Genomic DNA, 13,065 nt, shown 5'->3' on the forward strand with positions numbered 1-13,065 from the left:
GTATTATAAAGTTAAAAAAATCAGTTTTTAATATACAACCCTTGGAATATTCCCTTTTCTTTATTGTTTTAGGCTCCTCCAAAGTTTGGAGGAAGCAGGTGACATGATGGTCTCCTGATTGTGTGTAGCTGCTCCTTATATATGGAAGTGTTGGCAGCCTTGGTTAGAGGGTTCTGTATGCCAGTGTGCAATCGCAAATACTGTTCTCTAATATAATAAATATATTTTTGTAGAAATCAATGGGAGCTGTATTTTCAAAATTCAAGCTATTTCAATATTTGAGTTTTTAAAATAAGCTCCGACTGGAGAGTAGAACATGACTTTTTTTTTTAAGTGATTGAGTTTTCAAGATTTGAGTTTTATCATAACTAAGCTAACAACTGAGATTTCGTGATTTTGAGTTTTCAGGATTTTTTTTTCCAAACACAGATTACTCAAACATACTCCAGTTCAAATTTTAATAAACCTGCCTCTAAATAGAAATGAACTTTAAGAGCTTTTAGGCCTTTGATTATTAAAAACCTAATATAAAGTAGATATTACAAATATTAAAGAGGTGCTGTGTTCCCTTAATATGCTCTATAGATCTCTCAATAGGACATAACTGGTAACCCACTGGATGCTCCCAGGCAAAGCATAGACAAAGCTCATGTGTACAATTAAGAGGATTTTTCTCAACATTTTTTTTTCTTTGTGTGAAAGCCTTTAAGCATGCCCAGGCCTTTAGAGACTGGAAACTCACATGCTAGCTTAAGGAACGAGAGAGTTTAAATTCATGTTTTATTTGAACATGGACAGCATTACAATGAAGCTGCACACAAAGAAAATATTCTAGGAAACAATGTAAAGCAAAAAAAAAAAAAAAAATCTACATGTGTAATAAAAAGTGTTAATGTATTCATCTGGATGACAAAGAATAAATGCAAATAACATGCGAGTAGGTGGGGGCTAAATACCCCTTAAACCCGACCCTTGCTCCTGTTTTACCTGGATATCAATACAGATGGATCCAAAGGACCCGTACTAAGGAATCTAATTATAGCAGGGACACAGCAAGGAGTATTTTTTTTACTAACATGCTTCTAATTGGGAAAGCCTATAATATATACATGTTCAACAAACATTAAAGAACGAGAGAAAAGGTTGGGTCAGGGACAAGCCACTTGAACGTTAGAAAAACTAGAAATAATTTAGAAACCTTTTTGAGTATGTATCCTTAATAGCTGAATTCACCACTAATGATAAAGTATTACTTGCACTAGTGTTATTTTCCCTATAATTATATGCTGTAAAGAAACATAAGAATAAAAGAGGTAAAATAATGTGACAAAAAGTCAAACTATGGGGTATATTTATTATGCTGTGTAAAAAGTGAAGTAAAACATCTCCGGTGATGTTGCTCATAGCAGCCAATCAGATGCTTTGCTTTGGTTTTCTGACTGTTGAAAACTAATTGCTGATTGTTTGGCCTGGGTAACATCACCGGTAATGCTTTACTCCACTTTTTATACAGCATAATAAATATACCCCCATAGGCATTGTTGCCTTACAGCAGGACACGGTTAAGACGCAGGTAACGGGTTAGTTCCTATCCCTAATCCATAGTCGGCTGTGAGGGGTCCTTGGCTGTAAGGGACACCCTGAGGATATAGATACTGGGCCAGGCTACTCTCCACAGGGAGGCCGTGCTGGTTGGTGGTCCTTACCTTCCCCACCCTCGGCTGAGGTGGGCTATACGGGTGAACACCATATTTTTCTACCTTCTGTGTAATTATCTGATATCTCCTCTGTGTGAGTAGATTGCAATAACCCTGCATATTGATTGTCTCTGACAATAAACCGATTCTGTTGTTCAACTTCAAGAACCTTCTGGCACCAAATTGTTTTCTGCACTGCACACAGTTACAGTGGGTTGTAGTTGCACTACACCATAGCTCCGTTTGGTCACTTCCACTTGTGAAGGCCTATCCTGAAGGATTGAGTCACGTGTACCCAATGCTCTAAACCTAAACTAAATCACTACATCAAACTGATAGATTTGATCAAAATTGCAGTTTGATAGCAGTTTATTATTGTCTGTAGCCTTAAGGGAATTTATATCTCAGTACCCCCAGCATAATGATTGATCTGGTCATTCCATCTATAGCAAATGTTTAAACTTCATGTTTTTTTTTTCCTGTCCATTTGAACAATATCAATATGAATTGCAGATATTGGGCCCGATTCACTAAAGTCCGAAATAAGGAGTGCTATTTATAGCATGCGTTAAAAATCTTATCACTTCTTATTTTTCACTCGATTCACTAAAAGGACACTTGCAGAGCGCAATATATTACGTACGTAACCATTACTTTCTGAAAACCACCATTTCCCTGAAAACTGGAGGATGCATCACTCTAGGGCCAACATATACTTGAAAAAATATGACTGCAAACTCCATGTTGCGTTGCCAATAGCTCACGAACCGCCTGCCCCAAGTAGGGTTAATATTCACACAGATTAACACAATATTTTGCACGTTTAATGCTTCATATGTGTTTGTGAATCATGCGTTAGTACTATTTCTATTCGCTAATTAACGCAATGCGTTTTTTTTGTGCATGCGATATGCGGATTAACACATGCGAAATGATTTTGATGAATCGGTACTTAATTATCGCATGCTTTTTAATGAAAAAAACTATGCGATAAGCGTTATTGACCTTTAGTGAATCGGCCCCTATAACGCTTATCGCATAGTTTTTTTCATTAAAATATGTCATTGTAAGATAAATAACGCCAAGAACATCGCTTCTTAATTATGACAAGTGTCCTTTTAGTGAATCGAGCGAAAAATAAGAAGTGATAAGATTTTTAACGCATGCTATAAATAGCACTCCTTATTTCGGACTTTAGGGCTCTGGTACACGGGGAGATTAGTCGCCCGCGGCAAAACTCCCTGCTCGCGGGCGACTAATCTCCCCGAGTTGCCTTCCCTCTGCCATCCCACCGGCGAACATGTAAGTCGCCGGCGGGATGGCAGACGCGGCGGCGCGATTTCGGGAAATCGCCGAAAAAGACTCGCGAGTCTTTTTCGGCGATTTGCGGGAAATCGCGCCGCCGCGTCTGCCATCCCGCCGGCGACTTACATGTTCGCCGGTGGGATGGCAGAGGGAAGGCAACTCGGGGAGATTAGTCGCCCGCGAGCAGGGAGTTTTGCCGCGGGCGACTAATCTCCCCGTGTACCAGAGCCCTTAGTGAATCGGGCCCATTGTTTCCTAGGGCATCAATCAGTGCTAATCTAAAAATATATTTGAGGTTCAAGTAAATGAGACTAAACAAACAATTTGTCAGTGTGAACTTTCAGAAAGCAACAGGTTTTAGGTAGTTGCTAGTTGCAAGAGAAAACTAATCGCAATATTTTACATACATACAATTTATAGTCCCTGCTTTAACAGACCACAGAGCCAGTGCAGTATATCCTAGTTTGTTATTTGGCTTTTTCATCTGCACCACTGGGATGTATTCATGGAACTCTGTGGCATAGATCAAAGACTAGAGAGCCATCACTAGATGGGTTCAACACTCTTAAACAGGAAAGGGTTTGAAATAACAGAATTGATAAGCTACATTATTTTTCCAGATCTCATCTATTTGCCTATACTACCCTCTAGGGGCCACAATATTCTTAGCAATATTATAGGACGAGTCCTCTGCTCCAAAGGTATGAAAGTAGAGGATTCAAAGCTGCAGTTAGCAAAGTTGCTGGTTGTCTGTTACACAATTCACTTCTTGTTAATGTCTGGAACTCATATCAGCTTGAAAAAATACTATAATAAATGCAATTCTACTGAATTAGCAGTTAGACACTTCTGCAATGAATGCAAAGTCCCAAATATATATACTGTATATAAGTATTGCAGATTTGCCTAATTCAGCAGCCTTTCAAATAAGATGACACGCGTCTGTGGTAATGAAAATAGCCAGTATTTAATAAAAAGATCCCTCAGGTTAATATCATTTGTATTACTATTTAAGCATTTAAAACTTAATTACGAATTTGGCCCATTCATGTTAGTTTCTCTAATAATCTCATCTGATACAACAATAGCACACATCACATTACTTGCCTTTTCTGTTCCATATTATATAAAACATTAAACCAAAGTAGAAATTAATGAATATTTAGGTATTCATAAAAAGTCAGAATATATATGTTGGCATTTGGGAAATGATTTGCATGGCCCATGATTCATATATTTGGTTGCACTTACCTTACCACTGATGTCATTGATTGCTACATGAACAAAGATGGATGCCTCCTCCATACCTTCCAGGTACACATGTCGATAGCCTGTAAAATATGATGAATGTGAAACTGACATGGAGGACAAATGAAACCGTTTAAGTTGTCGGCTGGAAAGACCCCATTATTGCATTATTTAACAATGGAAGATTCTGAATGTGCAGCACAAAATGACATCTGTAAATAATTAAATGATATGGATCCCTCTCTAGGTAAGTCTGCTGTACATATAACATAGACCAAATTAAGGAATCAGCAAGAAGCAGGACTTTATAAATGATTAACAAAGGGAGCAATAAAGAACAGATTTTCATCCTATGTTAAGGTGATTGTATGCTAATGCCTTAAAGGGGTTGTTTCCATTAACTTTGAATATTATAAAGATAGTAATATTCTAACTGGTCTTAATTTTTTACTATTTGTGGTTTAAAATTATAAAAAAAAAACCCTAGCTAAATATTTTATTTTTCTAAATATTATTGCTCCTAGTGTTTGTAAAGCATTAGAATGGCCTTTAAAGATCTGATAGAAAAGTCTCATAGAAACAATTATTGCCTTCTTCTACACCTCTGATGGGAAGTGTTTTACCGATATATTAACAACGGTAACTTATTAATATTTGGCGGATATGTCCAAAATAAAAAAGTTCTTGCAATTAACATCCTAAATGCCGACTGAGATTACTAAGACAAATCTCCTGCCACACATCGATCGTGCCTTACTATTTTTACCCCCATTTTGGCATTCTGCCAATAGATTTGCCACATTAGTGCCACCTAGAACACTATATTTATTCTGCAGAAAGCATTACCATACCTGAGTAAAGAGCTCTAGAAGCTGTCTTTGTTTGCTAAGATAGCAGCTGCAATTTTAAGTAGCTTCCTGCTGCTACTCTAGCCATTATAGCACAGATCACACATTCCTAAGGGAGGGGGGATGGAGTTCTTAGCATTCTTGTGGGAGGGAGGAGCAGGAGAGGGGAGAGATGAGAGCTGTGCAGGCTCCAGAAATTAATGATTTTTCTGAGAGAGGAAGTCAGACACCCGAACAACATGTTTACAAAAAAGGACATAAGAAATCCTGTGTTTCTTTTGATAGAGGACTTAGTGCAGTGTTTCTGTGAGTGCTTATGGCTGTATTTACATAGGACTTTCTGATAAAGATTACTTAGTTTTTACCTTTCCTTCTTGCTTTAAAGTTAAAAGTCTCAACAAAACAGTCAATATCTAAGCACTGGGTTTTTAAAGGCCTCCATCACTCCCTAAAACACAGAAAATATATTCCCATTGTCCTCTTTTCTCCTCAGGAACCATAAAATAAAACCTTTTTTTTTTAGCATTTCTTGCTTATTGTATAAAACCTTGGACTTTTATCCCTATGTTTTACTTGAGTTTGTCTTGTATGATTTATATCCTTTCCTAGAATAAAGAAAACCTGTCTTTACCTGGCATCATGCTGCTAAATGAAAGAGTCCGTTGTCCAATGAAATCCCGGCCAATCGGATCATGATCCCACACCAGGAAGCGAATTAATGATATTTCTGGCATGTGCACTGTAAATACAAGGGTTTCCTCCCACATAGGATTGAATCCTAGAAATAAAGACAGTAGAACCAAGGAATATCATATATGAAGCAGTGGTTTCAATTAGATAAGACCAGAAGGCAAAAATCTAACTTTTTCTTTACAGCAAAACAAAAGTCAGTGTCAATCCTCTTTAAAGCAATTAACAGAAAGGAATAAATACAATACAACAAATACAACACATATTGATCTGTTTAGAATTTGTGACATCCGACAACACAGCAAGGGTATAACTATAGAGAAAACAGACACTGCTGGGGAGCCAGGAACTACAGGGGGCCAAATGGGACTTGAAGTGGACCTGCTTAGGCTACTTAGCATGTAACCAAGAATGTTTAAACTCACTAGATTTAAGAAAAGACTTGGCAGTAAATTTAGAACTCTGTAAATAAAGATTTAGATCTCATCTTACCATTATCATCAACAACTCGTGTTTGTTCTTTAAAGCAATCCACTGGCAAACCAATAAGCTCAACTTCTACAAAAGGATCAATGATCTGCAATACACAAGTTACACATGGCAAAAATCGTTAAAACATAAATATAGAGTTTTCAAGAAATTCTCAATACTTTCCTGCACTAAAGCTGGAAATTTATAGAAGCCTTTACTATTATATTCACTGCAGATGCATAGTATTATACCTAAAGAAGAGTGAAAGTTCACAAACTTTGCTTGTGAGCTTAGTTAAAGGGATAGAGTGTGTTGACATCTGGCACCATATGGCAGCTCAGAAGGGGAACCAGAGTCCTCTGCACCCATACTAATGAGAGACGCAGCCTACCAATGCAGCATGGAGTGGAGGGGGCGACGAGAGGCAGGAATTGGTTCCTGAATGTGGGCACCTGCATGCTGATGTATGCGGCTGCTGTCTCCGTGATCGGTGCTGAGTTCTTGCCGCAAAGTTAAAAAGACCCCTGACTGGCCACGAGTGTGTCCTATGCCAGTCATTGTCAGATACTAAATGCCATAGACAATACTGAGAATTGACTCTGCTAAAACACATGTAGAAACAGTTATCAGTAAATGATCAGCATTGTCTATTTCTGTGGCCACAACAAGTAGCTGCTACTAGTAGCTCAGTGTGTCTTTACCCTAAAAGTATGTTTCTCCAGCTATGCCAATAGTAGTAAGGATATTGCTGTTGGGGTGGTGAAGGCAGCACAGCAGCATGCCTTTGAGCCTTGCTCCCCCCCCCCATAAAATGGCAGCGCAAAATGCCTTAGTAGTGGTGCCTGCAGCTTTGAATAGTCTGAAGTACCTGAGGAAGCACAGAAGCATGTCTGACTGGGACTGATAACCTAAAGTCCCCATGGCAAATGGCCAAAATAAGGTATCCCAAATTGAAGTAAACCTGTAAATAAATAGGGAGCGGAGCTCCCTGGCCCCCTACCTACAGGAAGCAGGATAGCAATAAACTGCTAGAAGAGTGGTTAATGAGTAAGAGGGGAACTAGCCCCCCATTAGCCTTTGTTTTATGCCATCTACAGGCACAGCAACATGCACTTTTACCTAACCTTCCTCCCAAATTAAATACAACATTTTATTGAAAAATTCCCAAGCATTTCATAGATGTCTACTGAACCTAATCAAAGATTATGCATGTTGCATATAATTCAGTAAATTATACATAACAAGTTATGCACAGCCTAAATATAGATATTTCTGCACATATGCTCATAAATTCAACAGTCTGAATCCTGTTTAAGTTTTCATAATCAGCATATGTTTCAGTAAATATATCAAAGGCATATTTTTAAAATCCCATAGCAACTTTCTTTATTTAGACATTTACACCTGTTCTGCAGAACTAAAAGGACTGATATAATTTCTGAAGTTACAAAGCTCTCCCAGTACCCTTTACGAAAATACTGGTATTTTACATAACAGAACACACTTGCTATAGATAAGTACCTCTTTTTTTACAATATATGTAATTAAACATAAATCTAAATGAAACCAACTTTTATCATTGCTTTACCTCTCCACGATCTCCCAGCATGGAGTCTTTTGGCTTTGGAAGCTGTTGGCCACTGATTATTCGCAAAACCAGCTGTTTCTTCAATTGTCCTGGCAAAGGATCTTCAGAATTAGGATTAAAGGCACCTACAATTATTAGAGTAAAAAAAAAAAAAAGATATAAACATAACATACTTTAGTTCATTGAGTTTACAGTATTAGCAACTACTGCTGCTAAATCCCTTTAAATCTAATGGAATGGAACTTTATCTACTTCCTTGGTTCTTCCCTAGCAAATTCATACTGACGGTAGTTATGATAGGATATAGTTCTATATGAATGGATGGCAGATATCCATCCACAAAGATATTGCTTTTGAGAAAAGATGCTGCTTGTGTTCAGTTCACTGCTCACAAGTGTTTAATAGGCTCAGTAAAAAGCAAATAAAATCTGGTATGAGATCCCTGGAGCAGTAAACACTACATCATTGGCTCATTTAATAATCTGAAGTCCTAAATGGTTCTGCATGACTTTAGTGAATAAAGTAGGTTCTGTAATACAATGAGGCCTCACTGGCTGATTTGCATTAAGAACAGCCTGTTAGTTACTGGGTTGCCATCACCTTGACACATGCATTTCGGTTTCAGCACATAACCGCAGTTTCCATTGCTGTTGAACTTGGCTCTGTTTAACTGCAACATTCTTCCTTCAGACTGGTAGTTTAAAGCAACTGATTAAAGAAAAAAAAAACATTTGCTGTTAAATATGTGTATAATAAACCAATACATTAGACAAACTAAGTGACTATTACCTATGTCCATTTTATATACACAAATTGCTAACTATAATCGATTAATATGGCAGATATATGATCTTTTTTTCTCTTGAAAAAGGTAAAGACAAAGTAGAGTTACAAAAACGATACATGTACAGTTCTCTTTTCTGCTTGAATGCCAAATATTTCACCAGAAAGTCATATGGCTACTTCCTTAACTTCAAATACAAGTAACCTATCCAGTTTTTATAACAAAATATTAAAGCAATTCTTTTATATATATATATAAAATATATAGTGCTTTAATATTTTGTAAATTATATACACACACACAGCTGAAAAAGATCACTAAAGAATATTTGATCCATGGTAGTTGTGTTCTGTTTCTGTTAGAGAAAAAAAATCCCCAGTTGGTGAGGTGTTACTTATGCCAAACTGTCTTAAGTGGGAGGGAACTATACATTTTAGGAGTGCCACAAGCAACATAAGATTAAAAATATAGATAGAAATCTTGCTGATGTATCAGAAAATCCCATTCCCTTCAAACTCTCCAATAAAATTCTCTTCATCTGTACCTATTATTTTTATTTTAGTCTATCGATCTTGACTGTAACATGGCAAAGTGACCCAGCACCCCCTAATTAAGAGGGTTTAGGAAACCTAGACAGGGGGAACTAAGAATGGAAGTTGGAATATAACTACAAGTATACTCCAAAGTGAAATAAGTAGTAGTCGTTTAATGGTTCAATAAAGCAACTTAAGATAGGCTTTATGTATATGTTTTGTGCTCTTTCGGGCATCAAATCTCATTTAGCTCTATAAACACCTAAAAGCTAATGAATTATTTTTCAATTAATGACCTTGATGTTAGCAGTTATCCTAAAATCTTAATCTTTGGTAAATAGACACTGTAATACAAAGTAATACTGTAATGGATCACATGTAGGAGGCGTGACCAAATAAAAAAAATGAAATACTCAGTGAAGGCATGGCAGCAAAAGCAAGTTTCATTGTGAAGTGGGGGGGTGGGGGCTGGGGGCATCAATGATCTAGTTCTAAAAGGTTTGTTCATGTTTAAGTATGTTGTAGAGAGTCCTATTCTGAAACAATTTTGCAATGGTTATTTTTTTTGTTTGTAGTTTTCGAATTTTTAAGCTTTATATTCAGTAGCTCTCACGTTTGGAATTATAGCAGCTGCATCGTTGCTAAGGTCCAAATTACCCTAGTGACCAGGCAGTAGTTAGAATGAGAAATTCTAATGTGAATAGGAGTCAGTCTGAATACAAAGATAAGCAAGTAACAATAACAATGAAATTTCAGCTTCAAAGAGCAATACATTTTTTAAATTATTATTTTGTATTCTCTCCTACCTAATTGACAACCAGCATTCCAAAATGGTTGTGGGTTGTAGTTGCTGGAGTCGACTCTGTAAGACGATGGATAAATGCGAGAGAGCTGGTGTTGGTTAAACCGGACAAACTGAGCTGGTTTTTGCTGAAGGATCTGGTGGGCTTTTGTTTCACTAAATGATGAAACTTGCCAGCTGCAAGAGACTTAGAAAACAAAGAAGTATCCAGTTATTAGTCTCCACACTTCCTATGAATAAATGAGTGCAGTCACCAACACACTGATCCCATTAATGTGATGCATGGGTTGTACACAATACATCGATAAGGTTGTCTTGAAAGCACTAAATGATTTTGGGCTGCATATCTTACCCATAAAGAAAAAAAAAGAGAAATGAATGTTTCTATGCTTAAGTAAACATTTGCTAGATTCTTCACAAATTGTTTTTATAAAGCTGCTCAGATACATAATGTTACAAACACAACACATGTAATGGTTCCCAGGGCTGCCCTAGCGAGGGGCAAAGTCAGCAGGAATTTCTGAAATGAGCCCCTGGCAACCTTATGCCCATAAGAGGCACTGACAGCGCTGTCTGTATTCACTTTTTATGCAACAGTATCTCTAGACCTTGCTTCTGGGCTATGGCAAGGGGTATCAGGGGCCCCTCAAAGGCAGACAATGCAGTATCTTAGTCCTGGTGGTGTTTGCCAAGGGCCCATTGCTCTGGTCATGGGATTCCCATCATTTAGTTGTAGGGGCCCCAATATATTTATGAATGCCCCATACCTTGAATGTGGCTTCCCAAATCCCATCCAGGCCCGGATTTTGGGTGAGGCCACAAAGGCCCGGGCCTAGGGTGGCATAAACATAGGGGCATGCCACCCCGCTGCACGCAAATTTTTAAATTTTGCTCCCATACAGAGCAATGGGGACCTCTCCCCACTGCTCCGTATGGGAGTTTTAACTTTGGCGCATGCGTGCAGTGGTTGGGGTTGTGGCAAGGAGGTTGTTCGGGGGGGATAGGGAATGGGGGCGGCCTTGGGGCGCCCCATGTAGAAATCCGGCGCTGCTCCCTTCGACACATTTAAAGACTGGCTACAAATTTTCTAGAGTTTAGAGAAAAGCTGATGTACCATGGGATGAAGATAACAAAACGTAGAACTGGGGAACTAAAACCAAACTCTGACTTGATTCCTATCATAAACATCAATCACAAACCCTTCTGCGTAGAACGTTTGTGCAAAGGGCAGAGGATAATTAGAAGCAATGTTTAGGCCACCACTAGTGATGAGCGAATCTGTCCAGTTTTGCTTCGGCGGAAAATTCGCGAAGCGGCAAAAAATCTGCAAAACGCATTTGTTGCACAAGTCTTTTAATGCGTGTCTTTTTTTGTCACGTGTAATTTTTTCCGTGACCACCATTTTGCCACGCCCGCGTCTATTTTGACGTGACCTCACCCAATTTGACGCAACCGCAACTTTTTTTGATGCACAACTAATTAATCTGTGGCAAATTTTTGCTGAAGTTTCGCAAAACAATTCGCCAATGCCAAAATATGGAAATTCGCTGCGAGTCCATGTCTGCCGAAAAATTTGCCCATCACTAGCCACCACTCTTTAAAGACAATTATATATAGGCTGGGGTTATTTACAAGTACATTCATACTGAAGCACAAGGCCAACCCTTTGTGTTCTGCACAAAACACACTAAATTTATACATAAGCGAGCATTGTCTCATTAGCAATAAATGAACACTTCCACAGAAACTGCAACAGTGTAACATAATTAGGACCTCTAGTATTCGAGTGCTTCTGCTTAAGTTGCCATATTCAGTATTGAAAAAACTAATCACCATCAACTGTCTGATCATAAACCACTGTACTGTTTCCAGTAATATTTACAGCCTAAACAGTTGTACGACGCAAAAAAATCAGAGATTCCTATGTGTGCCTGTGTAGCTGTGTTTACCTGCAAGGTTAGGCCCTGCCCATTTCCCACAGGTAACACCTCTGAGCATACTCAGGATGTACTGGTCTCACACCCCACTACACATTCCCAGTGAAACATTATGGGGCACAGGTTGGATAACATGTATAGAACACACAGCTACAGATAATTATTTCATTATCTCAGACCTTCCCTGTCACAGGGCTAAGGCTTGCTGAGAATACACCCTGCTACCTTGTGCCTGCACTCGAATGAATTGAATACGCTCGGGTGCAGGCACATGTAGCCAATATCCGCTGAAAATATGAAATCTTGCGTTGTTTGGTGGATATCGGCTACAAATGCCTGCACCCGAGTGTATTCCATTCATTCGGGTGCAGGCACAAGGTAGGCCAAATTGACAGCAGCAAGGCGTATTTTCTGCAAGAGTTTTTCGGCTTGCCGAGAATACGCCCGCGTGGCATTAGCCTAATGTAGAGTTTCTATAACTTGCTTCAGAAAACCTATGACTATGGTCATTAAGGCCTAATTGATTCTGGTTACCTGCATAAAAGCTAGCAAACCAAAGAGAACACACAATTAAGTGAAGTATGCAAGGTAGAAAAACAAGCCTGCTCCAAACTCTTAAGGAGTTATTTGCATGACTTTACAATTCCTCAAGTAATGGTTGTAGCCTCTCATTATTGGCTTTAGGGCAGTGCTAGCATGTGCATGTCTTGTGTTTAAGACGGACGGGCTCAGGGGGCTACTGCCATGGGGCAAGCTAATGGCAGGGGTGCCAAAAAGCTGCTTCTGGTAATTTTAAAAATGGAATTTCCTGTTTTTAAACTGGAAATGTGGCTCAGCTAGTGCAGAGAGTGCAATTGTGCCACACCAGGCTGATTCTCGGCTTGTGGATAAACACTCCGCCTACCTCAGCCTACCTCAGCCTACCTCTGTTGTACACACAGTTTAAACCCACTCTGCACATTTTTATTGTATGCTTAGGGCACAATAAATACAAAATGGCATATTTTTGTTTGGGGGTGATCTTTGACTCCAGTCTCTCCTTCTCTGACCATACTAACACCACTGTCAAAACCTGTCACTTTTTCTTACGCAATATTGCCAAAATCCGTCCCTTTCTTTCTACTGTAACAGCTAGGCTGCTCATGCACGCGCTCATCCTATC

The 13,065-nt window shown here is 38.7% G+C and overlaps 1 protein-coding gene across 5 annotated transcripts in view; it reads right to left on the reverse strand.

The window, feature by feature from the left end:
• Window positions 1-13,065, reverse strand: part of plch2 (phospholipase C eta 2) — a 365,570-nt gene that overhangs the window by 20,452 nt on the left and 332,053 nt on the right. For all 5 annotated transcript variants that reach the window (XM_031905491.1, XM_031905490.1, XM_031905492.1 and 2 more), the window contains 6 exons: window positions 9,971-10,153; window positions 8,448-8,555; window positions 7,848-7,972; window positions 6,281-6,365; window positions 5,730-5,876; window positions 4,254-4,333 (listed from right to left, as the gene is read on the reverse strand). In XM_031905491.1, the coding sequence (XP_031761351.1) occupies window positions 4,254-4,333; window positions 5,730-5,876; window positions 6,281-6,365; window positions 7,848-7,972; window positions 8,448-8,555; window positions 9,971-10,153 (728 nt within the window). The remainder of the gene's footprint in view (window positions 1-4,253; window positions 4,334-5,729; window positions 5,877-6,280; window positions 6,366-7,847; window positions 7,973-8,447; window positions 8,556-9,970; window positions 10,154-13,065) is intronic.

Source organism: Xenopus tropicalis, chromosome 7 (genome assembly GCF_000004195.4).
Source record: "Xenopus tropicalis strain Nigerian chromosome 7, UCB_Xtro_10.0, whole genome shotgun sequence".
Lineage (NCBI taxonomy): Eukaryota > Metazoa > Chordata > Amphibia > Anura > Pipidae > Xenopus > Xenopus tropicalis.